We start from the raw sequence: 17,581 nt of genomic DNA on the forward strand, positions 1-17,581 counted from the left end.
ACCCTATGAATGTGACCAGCGTTGGAAACAACCCACTGCAATGCTTGGAAGTCATTTCATTCTGCACGAGGCAACGTAATTTTTAGTCCCCCAATTCCTCCCCACGTCCCTTATTTTGCCCGACCAAAGGTGGCAACTCTACTCACTGCCTCTCTTGTCATGAGGTGATAAGGGTGGCTGCCTTCCACCACCACCTCAAAAAAGTACAGAGTTGAAGAAGGAAGTTTGTAGAGTGGCATGCATTCCCACCTTCTCTTTTTTCTGTTTGATTTTCAAGGTTCCGTACTCTACATGGGCCATCAGGCTACCGTGGTATACATTTGCCTTAATTTGGGGCCTTAGTGTACTAGCCTTCCAGAGTGGTATCTCCTTTTCGGAAGGGGCATCACACAGTGGGGGAGCAAATGCTTTGCATGCTGAAGGTCACCAAAATTCACACACACCAAACTGAAAAAAGCTAGCAGTTTGTTGCCTCGCAGGACATGGGAAAGGATCATTGTCTGGAAAAGGTTTTTGAAAGGGAAGGAATTGGTACCAAGGCCTTCTCAGTAGTGGCACCCTCCCTGTGGAACGCCCTTCAGATGTCAAGGAGATAAAGAACTACATAACCTCTAGAAGATATCTGAAGGGAAGCCCTGTATCGGCAAGTTTTTAATGAGCGGGGTATAAACAGTAGTAGTAGTAGTAGTATAGTATTACCCGCTGCAGCTTGTAAGCACATCTTTGTAGGATAAATGAACATTGTGAGTCATCTCAGGGTAGACAGCATGAAAAGGTATGACAGAGGGACAGGCGCATACATGGAAATATTAGGCACCCATTCACAGTCACAGTGGCACAAACCATTCTATGAAAGTGCATCGTTCCAGCTAGCAAGTGGCACACAGGCTGGGTTCCTATGCTTTTGCACGGAAGAGAGAATTTTGGCCGTCTTCTCACAATGAGTAGTATGGTAAGAAAAGCAGCACCTGATAATGCTTTCTGTTGTCTCTGGTACCTTTTGAGTAGTTTGGTGATGCTTACTCATGAATAAATCGACTAGAAATGGAATCCTTCCCAAGAATCCAGTCTTCGCTAGTTAAAACTGCAGCACTTCCATTGACTGAGAATGGCTCTGCTCCTGGGGACTGGTTAAAATCTTACCAACCTGAGCACACAAACTAGGATGCTTTATCATTGATCCACTGGCAGCCATTTTTAACCCTGTAACTCCATCACATCCCTATCTGCATCCCTCCCACCCTGCCCTGCCCACTATTTACTTTCTTTTAAAACAGCATTTCTACAATTACTAATTGTGTATCAGCATCATTTTTCTTTTGGCCTTCTGTTTCCTGAAACCAAACCCTGAAATGGAGCACTAGACAAGTACTGTGCCTGGAGCTTAGTGTGAGTGGCACTTACTTTACATGGGACCTCTCCTAGGAAAATAGCCAGAGTGAGCAGGCCTTAAGCTACCTGTCAGCATGGGTGGGAAAGAGGTTAACTAGGGCCACAGCATGAGGGAGAGTGTTTCCAGTTGGCTTGCAAACAGATATATGGAAATGGTGTGAGGAAAACATGCCTTGGGATTGCCAAGCTAAGAGCAGGCCCATTTTAATATTTCACCAGAAGTTAAAAAATGCTTAAGGCTCCATATGATCTGTATGCAGTTGGTTGGGACACAGTTTTCATCCCAAAAAATGAAATGTTTAGCTATCTATGTATACTGACTGTTGAATCATATCATGTTTGTTTTTATTTTTCCTTATGATAAATAGCCACTACTGTAACTGTTGCCCAATTGTGTGACACCATTATGGCAGACCCCCTGTCCAAAGATCTTTCTGTTATCTCATCCCAAGCTGCCTCTCGTAGTAAACTGGAATGATGATAAAGCACATGGGAAGTGTGCTGTCACACAAACAGATCATGTGGTTGGGCTGTGAATCATCCTGGCATTCCATCAAGATGAAAAATTATACAAAGTTGAAAACATTAATTTTCAACACATATAATGCTGCATTCATCTTTTACTGTAAATGGGGGTGGGGAGTTTGGAGGTTTTTAGGCTCCTACACAGAAGTGTTATCTGCTGTTGCTGGGATTCTTGCTTTGCCTCTTCACTCTCAGGGGAATTGCTATATAGGAGTTTGACTCAGTATTAATAAAAATATTTATGTGAGAGAGTTGCAGGAGATGGACAACGTTGTTTAAAAGCACTTTACTAGGAGAGAGGTGATGAAATGGCATTTGCATTTGCATAAGTCTCCTGGGACTTGTCAAAGCCACAGTAGCAACAACTGTGCTCGATTGCAGCATGCATTTTAATGTTCCTTGGAGCATTGATTATAATTGTGCCAGGGAACTAAGTACAGAAGTTGCATGCTTACCCTCTCCTGCGTACATAATATGCACCCTCCTTAAATGTGTTCTAGCTTTTGAGTTGAGCAGAAGATGCTGCTTCCCTTTTCAGTGAGATAAGATGAGATTTAGGCTGCAATCTAAACATACTTATTAGAGAATAAGCCCTCTTGAGCACAGGGAGGAATATACTGCTGAGTAAACAGGCACAGGATTTCACTGCAAGTTCTGAATATAAGTCACATGGGCCTTTGGAGGATGACTGACTTGGAGCTTAAGAAAAATATTTAAAGTTTATATATTGCCATTTTGTGTAAGTTCCCAGGCAGTCATCCTCCAAAAGGCTATATGACTAAAATTCATAAGTGGCAGTGAAATCCGTGCAGGTAATTTTAAACATTGTCTTAAGTCCTTCAAGGAATCAGAGTGTCACACAAGGTTCTCAAATGAAATGTGAGGAGGAGATTTGAGGATGGGGTCTTAATTAAATTCCTTGAAGAAAGCACTTCAGAATTTTCAGGGGATGAAAAAGAACGACCAGCCTCAAACACAAGTTTACATTATTTGTCTTCAACTGTCTGATAACTTGAACTTGCTTACATATTGAAAGATTAGTCAGTGGAAAGAGCTTGTTTTGCATTCCAAGTCAGGGTACCATGTGAATTATACAGTGGACACCTTGAACTTCTAATGTTGAAATAAGACTGAAAGCCAGGAGGCTTATGTTGTGGCTGTCTCCAGGGCATCTGTATCTTTTTTTACACTTTCCTGAATTTCAGCTTGCAAAAGCATCTGTTCAAAGGGCATCAGCTTACTACTTTAACAGAATTAGTGTACAGCTTGTGTAGACATACAAGATAACATAAACATGGCCAACCTTTTCATCGAAACACTTCCATTGGTTATGTTGCCTTTCTTATATGGATGTGTGTGCATGCTGATCGTCTAGGAATTGCATCATCATGTGGCAGCAGCAAAAAATTAATCACCCTACCTGTTAGCAGCCTAAAGCAGACAATACATTTTATATAGGTGCCCACCCTAGTTCTTTTTCAGTGGCTTTCAAACAAGAAAAAATACAAGGGACATCAGTATTACAACCTAGTTTGGGGATTCGAGCTAGATTATAATTTTGAAACAACCACCTTGCTGTGTGTGCCCCCAGTGATGAGCCCTGAGACACACAGCCCGCGATCTTTCTTGACAGGGAAATGTAACGAAGAACCACAACTGGGGTCTATCTTTGCAATGGAATATGTGGACAAATAACCAGCCCACAAGGGAAGTTTAAAAGCTTTATTTCCTAAGTTAGTTTGGAGGTTACCCTTGGGGAAAGGGAAATAGAGTGAAAGAATTATCCTACCCAAGCAGACTAACCCTACTCCACTAAAAATCCCAGCCCACAAGGAAAAATAGGAAAAGGGTGAAATGTGAGAGGAGATGCTGCCTGTTTGGGTTTTGCTGTGTAGCCTTCTCCAACTTGGCCCGGAGAGAGAACTACCTTTATAGAGATACAGGATGGAGCAAAGTCGTTGCCCTCAGGATCCAGAATGCCACAATATTGCAAAGTAGTATAGCCCAGATTGCTTGCATCTTCACACCTCACATCCGCTAGCCCCAGCCTCACTTACAGTGGTGCCCCGCAAGACGAATGCCTCGCAAGACGGAAAACTCGCTAGACGAAAGAGTTTTCCGTTTTGGAGGTGCTTCGCAAAACGAATTTCCTATGGGCTTGCTTCGCAAGATGACAATGTCTTGCGAGTTCCTGCTGGGGTTTTTTCCTCCCCCCCCCCCTTTTCTAAGTCGCTAAGCCGCTTATCAGCTGATCCGATCAGCAGATAAGCCGCTAAAAGCAGCTAATAGCGCTAATCTGCTAATCCATCAATGGGCTTGCTTCGCAAGACGAAAAAACCGCTAGACGAAGAGAATCACAGAATGGATTCTTTTCGTCTTGCGAGGCACCACTGTATTTGCTTTTTAGCCACTGTAAGCAAAAGATATTCATAACCACACACACAAATGTATCCTTTCTGCTATGCTGTTGACTTGTGGTTACTAGGGCTTTAACTGCTTTCTCAAGACTAGATTTCTTCTGCAAAAAGCTTCATTGCGTGGCTATTCCCTCCCCCCCCACGGGTGGAATAAATAAAGACAACGGACACAGAGTTTTAGGTTAAATGGGCGAAAATGGCCACAACTTTATTGATTACAGGAAAGAAAGGTATTGGCTTTAGGCATTGGCCCCTAACCGACTATCCGGTCTGACCGGGAAGGGTTAAACACCAACAGGGGGAGCCACCCGAGATGCGTATCCCTAGGCGCTCCCCGAGGGGTTACCGCTCGGGGGCGCGCTTTAGGCCCTAGCCTCCGTAGGTTTCGGACGAGGCGACGCCCCTCGGAGTCCTTTAACGAACTACCCTTCAAGCATTGGGGGAGGTGATGGCGCTCCTCCCCCCCAACCACATCTGCATGACAATACCCCCGGCCAATGCCTACCGCCAAAACCGGGAAGTTGTGACGAGTTGCTACGAGGTAGGCGAAAAAACCAAGTGGCTCGTAAAATCAGCCAATTAGCCAAATGGAAAAACTCCTACCAGGCCCCTTGCGGCGACCAGCCGAAGCCCATAGCAACGTCATTGGCAAAAACCTAAAGGGCGGGTGGGTGGGAAACCGCGTCGCTTCCAGGGATGAAAGGGGCGAGCCCCAGGGCTGCCCCGACCTTAAGTGGCCTTGTGAAGGCCCGCCCCTGCCGCCAGCCGATTGGCTGGGCAACCGGGTATGGAAATTAAGGGAATCCCCTACCTCCTCGCGAGGCTGGCGCCGGCCTCGCGAGGGCGAGAGTGGGTTGGGTCGTGATCCCGCAACCCCCCCTCCTCCTGACGATCGGAAGGGGCATTGCGTGGCTATTCCCTCCCCCCCCACGGGTGGAATAAATAAAGACAACGGACACAGAGTTTTAGGTTAAATGGGCGAAAATGGCCACAACTTTATTGATTACAGGAAAGAAAGGTATTGGCTTTAGGCATTGGCCCCTAACCGACTATCCGGTCTGACCGGGAAGGGTTAAACACCAACAGGGGGAGCCACCCGAGATGCGTATCCCTAGGCGCTCCCCGAGGGGTTACCGCTCGGGGGCGCGCTTTAGGCCCTAGCCTCCGTAGGTTTCGGACGAGGCGACGCCCCTCGGAGTCCTTTAACGAACTACCCTTCAAGCATTGGGGGAGGTGATGGCGCTCCTCCCCCCCAACCACATCTGCATGACAATACCCCCGGCCAATGCCTACCGCCACCGAGCCGCAAAGCGGCTTGCCGCCAATACCTTCAAACCTGTAACCAATCCCTAACACCTTGGAAAATATCAGCCAACCAGATATCATTGCCAGCATCAGAAAGATGCACGCCATCCCAGCGATAAAGCATTTCCTTATCAAACCGTATGCCTGGGTGCTGAATGACCCGCCCTCCCAGTGCGGTCACTCTACGTGCCACCGTGCGCTCCACAATCCTCCTAGCTTTATTCACCGCCACCGGTTTCTCTGCATCCCGCCACCATCGCCTTTCCAACAAAGATGACCAAATAATTGTAACGCTTTCATGGGATGCCCTTAGTGATTCCAAGTCATTGATGATGTTCCACATCAAGTTCACCCCTTTTCTATATGCCAAGTCGTTCTCGCCCAGTTGGATGAGCAAGGCGGTGGGTGGGCCCTCGACGGCGATCTTCCTGGATACCGCCGGGAGAAACTCTTCCCAGCGCATACCTCTCCTAGTTATCCACGAAACTACAACCCTGCTGGGTAGGCGTAGCTCCGAATCCCAACCTCTTTGTTCAGCGCGCCGCTTTGCCCAAAAAACGATGCTGTGGCCGATAATCCACAGACGAACCACCTCGGTGCCTGAAATAAGAGAATTGGAGATCCGGGTCAGAGGGATTGCCGGGGGGGAAGGGGGAATGAAGGGAGTTCAGAGGGGCTGCCGTATATATCCCTGATATGCGTTGGATTTCCAACGCCCCATGTCCATAATTCTTTCTGCAGGTAAGCCCATATGGGCGGCGGTGGTCGCCGCCCCAATGCGGAAGGAGTGCGCAGCGTACTCCTCTTGAGGAAGCCCTATAGCGGCAATTGCTTTGCGCATCACCCTCGTGAACTGTTGCTTAGAGAGGGAGGAACCGTCGGCGTGAATGAAGAAGGGGCCACTAGACTTAGGCCTTACGCATAAGTACTTTCTAGCATCCTTTACCGGGCATGGTCCTGCTTTTTGAGATGCCTGAAGGTGAACCAAGGCTCCCTTGCCCAGCTGATCTGTCTTTGAACTACGGATTTTTAGTATGACATGTGTACTGGCCACGGTAACGTCTTCCAAAATTAGCCCCCTAGAGGCTATGCGGTCCTCACAGACCACTTCGCCTATGCGCAGGGCGCCGAAAAATGCGAAAGAAAAAGCTGCCGAAAACAGTCTAGCTTCGTACCTCGACCAACACAGGGCCCTCAGCTTCCTACGGATCTGGGCAAGTATATCTAAAGTAATAGGCCTTCTCCTGTCCCGGCCGTGAGGCCTGGACCTGCGCCAACCCTCTAGCATTTTACGTACCACGAAATGCGAACAGGGGTCCACGGAAAAAAGGGTTTTTGAGAAGAAAGAAATAGCCGCTGTGTGAATATTGAGGGTTTTGGGGGCTCGACCGAGATCTCTAAGGTGGACCAGATACTCTATGACCTGAGACCTGGACGGTGGCCTGCCTGGCTTGGACCGCCCCTTTTTGATGCGGAAGGATGTAAAGTCAAGCCATGCCCTATTATACGATCTCAGGGTAGAGGGCGCTAGTGCAGACAATACTCCCTTTATTGCTTCTCGTTGCCAATATTCCAGAGGTGCTCCGGGAATGGTTGCGGCAGCTGCTGCGCATCCGGCGCCAATAAGCGAAAGCGTTCCATCTGGAAACGAGATAGAGCATCCGCGATGTTATTATCGATACCAGGGACAAACTTGGCTGAAGCGTGAAGGTTCAACCGCAAGCAGGAAAGAACGAAGTACCGTAAAAGTGACGCTACTCTGGGTGAGCGTGACGATTGTTTATTCAGAACTGACACGACCGCTAGATTGTCTGTCCAGAAACAGATCCTGTGGTTTCTGAACTGGTCTTCCCATAAGTGGATTGCGACCACGATGGGAAAGAATTCTAAGAATGTCAAGTCGCGCAATATCGGTTTACCTTGCCAGGAAGCAGGCCAGTGTTGTGCACACCACTGGCCTCTGAAGTAGACCCCAAAACCTAAGGACCCTGCCGCATCCGAATGTACTTGGAAATCGGACTGCAAAGACAAACAATCCTGCCAAAGCGATACGCCGTTGAAACCATCCAGGAATTGCAACCAAACCCGGAGGTCCGCCTTCACCGCCTTGGGGAGGCGAACCCTATGATGGGGTGACCTTAAGCCCGAGGAGAGCTTTGCCAGGCGGCCGCAAAAAGGACGCCCAGGGGAGATTACGCGACAGGCGAAGTTGAGGTGCCCCAGGAGGGATTGAATTAGCCTCAAGGTGACCTTCTTCAGGGGCAGTATTTGGCCGATAAGTTCTCTTAGTGCCGCCAATTTTCCAGCTGGTAGGCGCGAGGTTTGGGCTATGGTGTCGAGCTCAATGCCAAGGTAGGTCATGGTAGTGACCGGACCCTCAGTCTTTTCGCCCGCCAGGGGGACCCCCAGCTCCCCAGCCAAGGCCTCGAAGGCCAGGAGGAGGGACCTACATTCCTCCGCGTTACTTGCCACCAAAATAAAATCATCAAGGTAATGACCCACCCCTAGCGCGCCAGTTCTAAACTTAAGGGCCCATTCCAAGAATGTGCTGAAGGTCTCGAAAGCAGCACAGGCAATAGAACAACCCATAGGCATGGCTTTGTCAATGAAGTAGGCCCCTTGGAATTTGAAACCCAACCAGCGATAATCCTCCGGATGAACCGGGAGTAGGCGAAAAGCTGACTCAATGTCGCATTTTGCCAAAAAGGCACCACTGCCAAAGCTCCGCACTAGCCGCACAGCTTGATCGAAAGAAGAATACTTCACTGTGCACATCTCCTGGGGGATGGCGTCATTAACCAAGGATCCCTTGGGGTAGGACAGGTTGTGTATCATTCTAAATTCACCGGGGGCCTTTTTTGGGACAATACCGAGCGGGGAAATATGAAGTCCTGCGATCGGCGGAGTTGCAAATGGACCAGCAACCCTGCCGGCTGAAATCTCTTTCTGTATCTTTTTAAGCGCAATGTCAGGCCTTTCTAAGACTGATTTCTGGTTAGGGGGGCAACTGGAATTGGGAGAGAAGGCGACCGGAATCCTAAACCCTTCGGAAAACCCTTCCTCAAGTAGTTGAGCTGCACGTCTGTCTGGGTAAAACTTCAACAGCGCTCTCAAGGGGTCCAATCTTACAGGAGAGCACGCAAGGCCTAGGGAGATGTTAGTAACGGGCCCCAGCTGGCCCTTGAGCTGGGGCTGCTGGACCGGCGGGGCCACCCCTGTTTCCCCGGGAAAGGTGACCCCTGCCCCCCCGAAAGGGCTGCTGCCTGCCTTTGAAGCAGTTGAATGCCGGGTGGTTGCCAAGGCACCTATCGCATTCGTGCAGGTACTTACAGGTAACGCGCTGACAGGTACCCTTGTTGAAGTCCCAGCACTGCCTACGGCGTTGGGTCTCGACCTTACCAGCTTTAGGTTGTTGCACGGTCTTCTTCTCGATATTTGGCCCCACGTGGTTAAACCAGCAGTTGTTGTCCATTTGGTCCCAGCGCGTTGCAGACAGTAGCGAGGCATTCCTCCGAAAGTCTTCATCATATGCCAACGCAGCCTCATCTCCCGCCTGCTCCCGTGCCCTCCTGACGTGAGCCAGGTAGGACACGAGATGCGCGCCCCTCTTGGGATAACAACTTGACACCACAGCCATAAACACCTGATAGCCGTTAAGCCAATTCTCAAAGGATCGCTCTACCCGGGGTACTCTATACCTCCTTTTCCCGTAGTACTTAATCTTCTCCCCTTTACCCTTTACCTGGGTCGGTGGCAGCAAGGAAAACATATCAACGTAATTACCATTTAATATCTTGTTCCTTTTCCTCTTAGAGAGGTGGTTCCCCAGAATGAAGTCAGTGGCAGCATTGGTTGAGACTTTAACGTCTGGGACCAGCGCCCCATCCTTCCACTCAAGCGTGCCATTAAATGCCTTCCTGTGTGAGTTGGCCCTTCGTTCATGCACCCACTGGGGAGCTCCCACTTCCTCGCCCTCCCCCCAATAAGTTTCCATTGGGGCGTCGCTATCCCCATCTGATGAAGAGGTACCTGTTTCGTCCTCAGAATCCGAAGTGTCCCTCTTCTTGCTTTTCTTCGACCGATGCTTCTTCTTCGCCTTCCTCTTTTCGGCCCTGGGAGCATCGTCACGGGGGGCCGGGTCGCAGGCGGCGGCCGCCTGCTGGGGGGGCAGCTCCTCCTCGGAAGATGACTCTTCAGAGGTGCTTGGATGCCTAGGGTTATCCTGGAAAACACTGGGAACATCAATCACCTCCCGGCGCGGGGCCGATGTAGAAGCCACCGGTGGCCTGGCCTTTTGTGCACTCGACCTAGGATTTTTAACTGGTGCCTTGCCTTTTGATGAGCCTGACTTAGATTTGTTTGTTTTGGCCGCTTGTGAGCGTGTCCGTGGCCTATTGGGGGCCTGCTCAGCTACGGTAGCCGTACTAGTGGAAGGGCCATCCTGGCCCTGTTGCCCGGGGGGTGTGTCAGGTATGCAATCTTGGGTCAACTCGACTATGTTTGGGGAGGGAGGGATAGGAGCTCTGCACTGCGCATAGAAGGCTTGCAGCGCGGAAAAGAGCTGAGCCACGACCTGCGGGTTACCAGGGCCTGTAGGCATTAGGGCATTGCCGGGCTGAGATTGTTGGGGGTTGCCGCCGCTTTCCATGATTGAGATGCAAGCAGCGCTTCAAGAGTGGGCGCAGATCAAGTCGGAAAGCAAATCGAGAGTCTATTATTTTATTGTTGATTCTTCTTTTTTTTATTTATTTATTTATTTATTTATTTATTTATTTGTCTGTTTGTTTGTTTAGTTATTTCTCTCCCCCTCCCTGTTTCCTAACTTTTATTTCTCAAGACTAGATTTCTTCTGCAAAAAGCTTCATTAGTTTACTAACAGCTTAAACATTTAAAAGTTAAGAGTTAATATTAGGAACAAGTGGTTTACTACAAGGGTATGTGTTTTTAAAGCATTATATGTAGTAAAAAATTAATATCTCATAAGCATAAAGGCTGTAGGTTGCCAAATACACAAGTTGGCCATAGTTTTTCTGCTTTATTATGGTTGGCAACTTACTGTAAGCATGTTTAAATAATACAAGATGCATTTTAATCATTACAACGCCACAGCCAAATTTTGGACTTCCCTGACAATGATTTGCAGTCCTCATGAGAGGTATGCAGCAAAATGTCAGCGCACTCTTCAGTAGCCAGAGCTACTGGATTTGGCCAACCATGCCACAGGCTTGATATAAGGGAATAAAGGAAGCCTGCATAAGGAAGCCTCTATTCCAAAAGAGAATGAAGGAAGCCCCTGGTAGGTCAGGTGAACCCCCATAGCATTGTGCAGGGGAGGAAAGGGGAGACTGTTCTGTTCAGCAAGCAGATATTATTGTGCTGATGGAATGATCTCTCTAGCATTATGTTGAATTCCACTCTTACGTATGTGCATTGTTTTTAATTCAATGGACATAGAGACATACAGTCCCCACCTGCACTCTGAAGTGGTACAATCCTAAAATGACTATATGTGATATTTCTGAATGTGTATTTAACCTGCATCTAAGAATAACAAATGTTTTGTTAGCACACACACAAAACAAACAATTTCTTTTTCTTCGATACAGCTTAAATGTGCTTGCTTACATGCACCTTTTCTGGATACTCTCACATACAGACAATCAAAATCCATACCAATTTTCTAAAGAGGATTGCAACTATAGTGTCAGCATAGCAGCAAGCACCCCATCATCCTGATGATAGGGACAATGTATTGTGCCATGGTCCTGTATATATGGGAAATCCTTGCCCTTTCTTGTAAAGACAAAAGCTGGAACCTGGAGTGCAGGAAGGCCCAAGAAGATAAGTTGGCCATTTGCAAGTATTGTATGGTTTCTACGTGGATTTCTTGGATTTCTCTAAGGATTATGCTTCTTACATTGTTCTCAACCAGTGAAATGTATGTTGTTTTTTTAAACCCTTTTGATTCTAATAGGATTTTCCTTATTTTTAGGCTGTCTCACTACAAGTCTGAGTGCTGATCTTGCCACATCTGTAGGGACAGAGCCAGCAGAGCAGATGCCACCAACGCTGTCAAGTGCCACAAAAAACAAGCTCTCTGGGAAGCTGCGCCGATCTGCGAGCACACTCAGTAAATCTTCAAGTTAAAGCACTTTCAAAGCTGAAAACAATGTCAGGAGACATATACTTTAAGTCTCCTTTCATTAACTATATTCCTGGCACTGGTAATATTTGGATACTGCCTAATGAACTACATTTTCATATAAAATTATGATTCCTGAAGTTTCAAACTTAACATTTTCATGTGGATCATCTGAATTATGCAACATGCTTTTTACTTGATAATTTCTGCCACTGGAACCAATGAAGTCAAGAGCTCTTTTGGCAAGTTTACCATTTAACTGTAACCCTATTTTCTTGTTTTACTAGTAGAGATTGTAGAACTGAAAACCAATGAATTTCTTGGTTGTGACATTTAAATTGCATTATAATTTGAAATTTAGTAGGTGGAATTTTTAGTTTGCTGATGAAATGCCAATTTAGCCAAGTGATGTACTTTTTAAGTCCCACTGATGCCAATAGGGAGATGAGAGCATGGTTTACTAATTCTCTTCTTTTGAAATCAATGGAACTTTGCAAAGAGCTTCACTTTGGTTGGAATGTGCCCAAATATGGATAGATGATTCTGCTTTTCAGTATATCTTCAGACACACTATTTCTTTCCCACTATTTCTTTCCAAATACCATTCTTCTGTGCATAACTAAGTACACTTCAACAATAACTGTTATAATATAAAACACTGGTAGTAAAAATAAAAAACAGAAATAATGTTGTTTTATATACAAGAGATACATTACTAGGTCATTTAAATCTCACTTTGGGTAAGTTAAATATGGCACATGCCAACTCAGTTTCTGTTTCTTAATATCATTCATGATAAAATTGGACCAAAGTTAAATACTTTCTTACTCCACATGATTAGCGTGGTGTGATTTAATCATGTCTAGAAGCACTTGCTGCTTGATCAGTATAGAAAGACTGCTTGGTTGACCTTCTGGAAAAATGTGGATCAATATAATGTTTATCGTGAAATCAATCCAGAACATCCGCATACATTATGAAGATAAAGCTGGTTCATGCAGTCTTGAAATGTGCAGCAGTTCAGGATCATGTACCCTCTCACCTTCTTGCTTAGGACTTCCAGTATGACCTAAGGAAATGTTTATCCAACTAAGCAATCAGACCTAGCTGTATCTATGAGCTGTACTAGTGCAAACCATTATTTTCTTGTTATGCATGTAGCAAATCACACTGGTCTTTCCTATCCAATTCTTGCCCAGACACTTTGTGTAGAAAATACTCGTGTGGCCATCCCATCCCCAACCGCAACATTAATTGCTGTGGATTTGGAGGCTCCTCACTCACTGCAGTACCAAATTATGGTGCCCTCTGTGATTAGGCAATTTTACCAAGTTGTCACTTTGCTACAGATTAGATGTGGATATCCTGATTTTTCTACTTTGTTATTTTGTCATGAATTTTGTTTTGTTGCACGTATTTTCATGTTGGGGGAAACTGTTCACTAGATAGTGCTTCTAGTTATTATAGCTAATAGCTAACCTCTTTTTCCATTGGCGTGGAAGGAAAAAAACAGTAGTGTCTTATATAACATATTTCCAAATACTACTGCTTATAGCTATGCTTTCAGATTGAAAGTATTCTTAATTTCGTATGTGACCTGGAGACTTTGAGAGCTACATATTTTTAAGTGACAAACTGAAACTTTTGCACAACCCAACCACTCAGTGATAAAGGTTTAAGGATGAAAAATACATTTAAAAAATGCCCCCTGAGAGTAAATTGGATTGAAATAGCTTGAAGCCATTTTCTCCCAGGCCTGCAATATACATTAAACTTTGCAGTAAAAGCAACACCTTTCAGGAACAACATTGTTAGGAACTGGTGGTGTGTGGAATTCTTGCTCTTTTGAAGTCAGCAACCTCAATCCAGCGTGGCATCAGTACCACCTGCAGTAAATGCAAAGCATTTCTTGACACTGAAATGAATACAGCAGCCCTATTTCTGACTACTGAAGTGCATGTATCTGGAAAGTTTCATGGGCTTACTTTGAGCCCACTGCCATAGTTATTTAGCTGACTTCAGTCAACTACTGCTATTCACTGAAATGAAAATTATGTCCTCTTTGGTGGTTCTAAGTATTTGTTAAGAGTTTTGAGATACATTAGACTGTGAGATTGATTTCCTTGGCCAGTAAAAAAGGGGGGTGCATCCAATCCCTGTGACTTCTTTGATTTGTTAGGTCTGCTTTAAACAATCTGTATATCTGATGTAGAATTTGTTTATTTTTCTCTGTTTAACACTGAAATGCAATCTCAAAATGTGATGTCCCTATGTGTATTTTAATCGGAAGGGACACCCCCCCCTGCACCCCACCAACTACAACTCAAACTGTATGCCCCAGTGGCAACAGTTTGGTGGTGGTGTTATTTTACTTAAAACTTGTGAATATATTAATTTACAGTCTACCTATTTTCATGTCTGCAATTATTTATTTATTCTTAGTAAAAATTGTTTGAAAGCTACTGATGGCAATATTTTATAGTAGTTAAAACACAAAACTAATAATAAAATCAAGGAAATAATAAACTAGAATCAAGTTACTGTTTGATTACCAAGGAATTTACTGTTTGAGGTGCACACCTTCCAAATTAAACACTGAACTTTGTTCTGTTAGCATGAAATTCACATGCTTCTGGGAAATGTAGGCAAGTAGCATGATGATAATATGTCCAATTGCCATTAACTTTATTTTTCCATGTATAAGGCAAATTGTTTGCTTTAAAAAAAGTCAAAAATTGGGTGTTGTCTTATACATGGATGTTGAATGCACAGGGGTTTAAAGTAGTTGGGGTATTTTAATGCACATAAAGTAAGACTTAGCTGGGTAGGAACTCCTGACTCTGAGAAGTTTTCAACCCCCTAACCATAGGCTCAGATAACATATGCATGCAGGAATGGACTGCAATCTTTCATTTCCTCTATTTCCAGTGTTCAGGCTGTGGGTGCCGATGTTTATGTAACAAAAAAAGCACCACACATTTACAGGAGAGAAGTTTTAGCAGTTTGGGAAATAACCTGAGGCTTACAGAAGAACAAGATATTGTTGAGAGAACTCCAAAACAGCCCAGTGATGACTAAGTTTGATCAGGGGCCAAAGAATGCTGATTGGTCATCCTCCACCTTGGACACACAAAAAAGCAAAGACATTTTCTACCTGTTTTGACTTTCATTTCCCCATCTTGTAGTGGCAGTTATTATGATGGTGGTGGCAGGGACCTAGATAATTGCAGCCCAGATTCTGTTTCTTAGCTTTACCTGCAGATTACTTTAGGGTCTGGGTAGGCTGAAATGTTTTTGGAAGCCAAAAGGCTGGTTCAGATGGAAAACAGAGGCCCCAATTATGTCTCTGGTTTCCATCCGAACCAGCTTTTTGGCTTCCAGCTCACAGAACACAACAGGATCTGAATAGCTGCTATTATCCACCATCAAGCCTCACTTTCTACTCCCACCTCACATAATCTAGCACAGGGATGGGGAGTGGTCCTCTAGAAGTTGTTGGGCACGTCTTGCCAGCCCCACTGTGAATGGCCATCAGTCCATCAACATTTGGACTGCCTAAAGTTCCCCATCCCTAATCCATCTGTTTTTTACCTTACATCATTTAGACTACGTGTATCAAATGCAACAGAAATTGTGGGAGTAAAATGGAGTTCCTGAATTACTTTATGAAACCTTTAATCACTAGAATGGTTGTTCCTTTTTCTATAGCTATTAACTACTGACATCACAATAGTGAGGGGGTAAATCCTCAATTGCAAGTACAGAAGGTACAGCTTCCCATCTCTTTCTCCCCCACAATTCCCTGTGCACTGAGCCTCCATATCCGTGCCTTGGGTCACCCCTACGCCAAAGCAAAATTTCTGATCTTAAAAGTTTGGTGTAGTTAATGCGGCTTGATCAGACCTTTTACTTCCATACATTCTACTTCCATCCATTACTTCCATCCAACAGAACTCTAATAAGGCTGAAAGCATTAGACAAAGGATCCTGTTAGCAAAGCTGCCCCATTTTAATGTGAAGTGGGTGCTCTGTTTATTCAAGATTAGTTGGTCACCTGGCACTCTGTTCATTTAATTTATCTTGTTCCCACTGCTGTTCTGATCATTACTGCTTTAATAATCACACCAGCTAGTGAAGAGGATCAGTCATCTGGACTTAAATTACTTTGTTTGTGCCCAGTTCTTGCTATGCTTGTTACTGTAAAAATATTACTTCATCACAGGAAAGCCAACTGCTGGGGGGGGGTTACCTTGGGGGGGACATATTTGTTTGTGGGGGGCTAGGCCCCCTCAATGTTTGCCAGAAATCATGCATGACATCACAAAGTCTTGTGTGACACCCAAACATTGGACGCAATGCCCAGACACAACGCCATCACACATCCAGGCACACAACGTGCCACACAGGAGAAGCAGCCCCCAGCCCATGGCATGGGCAGGAGGAGGAAGAGGAGGAGCTGCTGTCAATAGAAGCTGAGCTGTAACACACAACAGCATCACAGCCGACGTCCAGGCATCGCATGGTCACACAAGATTGAAGGAGCCAGGAACACGGGGCAGCTCAGCTCCTCCTCCTGCCACGGAAGGGAAGCAGCCCCCAACCCATGGTGGTGGCAGGAGGGGGAGGAGCCACATGCCATGGAAGCCAAAGCTGCTGTGCAACGATTGGACATTGTGTGTGACAGCGTCACCTCTGACATCCGGTGCTGTGCATGTCACAGCGTCACATGTGATGCCCGGATGTTATGTTGTGCATGTGCAGCCAGGCCCCCATCTCATTCCTGAGTCAGCACCTCTGCATCATCATCAGTTTATTATTTTCAACAGATCAGCAATAAGACCAAAAATAAAAGCATACAGTACACCATAGCCTTAAGGGCGGAGCAAAATGCAATGCAAAACATAATTTAAATGGTATTGGCTAAAGTTTCATATATAGAAGATAACCTAAGTAGCCCCTGAAAATTTTCTTTCCAACTTTGGGTGGTTATTCATCTCTTTGTCCTCACTGTCACTAATAAAAATTTGGCCACTTTCTATGATACCCATGGTATTTTATCTCCAAGTAATTAACACTACATTGAGCTACCTGCCTGCTTGTTTGGCCAGTAAATTGGCAATCATTTGCTAACAAGCTCCAACATAAAAATTACAAAACAAAGGCATACATTCCACAGATTCCACCTCTTGGTTCTTAGTAGCACAAAACCTCAAGAGAAAAACGCCAACAAATCTCCCCCAAAGCAATTGAGAAGGCAACACATTAGATCTGGTTAGAGCAGGGGTAGGCAACCTAAGGTACGTGGCCCAATCGCCTTCTCAATCTGGCCCATGGACGGTTCAGGAATCAGCGTGTTTTTACATGATTGTCCTTTTATTCAAAATGCATCTCTGGGTTATTTGTCGGGCATAGGAATTCATTCATTTTTTGTCTTCAAAATATAGTCCGGCCCACCACATGGTCTGAGGGACGGTGGACCAGCCCACGGGTGAAAAAGGTTGCTGGCCCCTGGGTTAGAGTAAACACCCTATGACAGTGGTTCCCAATTAGCAGTCCAAATACACCCACAGCCCCATCCCTTGCCTCCCCCCAACTAAATATTTGTGGTTTTTGCATGGTACTATCACAAATTTTATTATCTGTTCTAGCGCTTTGCAATTTTTCAATGTATTGGCCCAAACCAGTTTTGAAATCACACCGCAATAGCAATTTTGACCTGGCAATACGCAGCAATATAACGCTCCTCACGTGAGGGGAGAGCAGAGCAGCCAATTTCAAGGTGTCGTCAATATCACATGAT

At 45.5% G+C, this 17,581-nt stretch overlaps 1 protein-coding gene and 1 long non-coding RNA gene across 7 annotated transcripts in view; one reads left to right on the forward strand and one right to left on the reverse strand.

Moving 5' to 3' along the window:
• Nucleotides 1–14,307, forward strand: part of RALGAPA2 (Ral GTPase activating protein catalytic subunit alpha 2) — a 222,355-nt gene extending 208,048 nt beyond the window's left edge. For 4 of the 6 annotated variants that reach the window (XM_082234138.1, XM_082234140.1, XM_082234144.1 and 1 more), the window contains one exon: nucleotides 11,632–14,307. In XM_082234138.1, coding sequence (XP_082090264.1) covers nucleotides 11,632–11,786 — 155 coding nt within the window. In that variant the 3' untranslated portion in view covers nucleotides 11,787–14,307. The remainder of the gene's footprint in view (nucleotides 1–11,631) is intronic. The other 2 variants (XR_014222286.1, XM_082234141.1) reach the window with 2 other exon arrangements.
• LOC309538876 lies at nucleotides 624–11,635 on the reverse strand. Its single transcript, XR_014222436.1, has 3 exons — nucleotides 10,517–11,635; nucleotides 4,309–4,465; nucleotides 624–3,969 (listed from the first exon to the last, which is right to left on the reverse strand). It is a non-coding gene; the product is annotated as an uncharacterized lncRNA (long non-coding RNA).
• Nucleotides 14,308–17,581: the final 3,274 nt, after the last annotated feature.

The sequence above is a fragment of the Podarcis vaucheri genome (assembly GCF_965113315.1).
Source record: "Podarcis vaucheri genome assembly, chromosome: 8".
Taxonomy (NCBI): Eukaryota; Metazoa; Chordata; class Lepidosauria; order Squamata; family Lacertidae; genus Podarcis; species Podarcis vaucheri.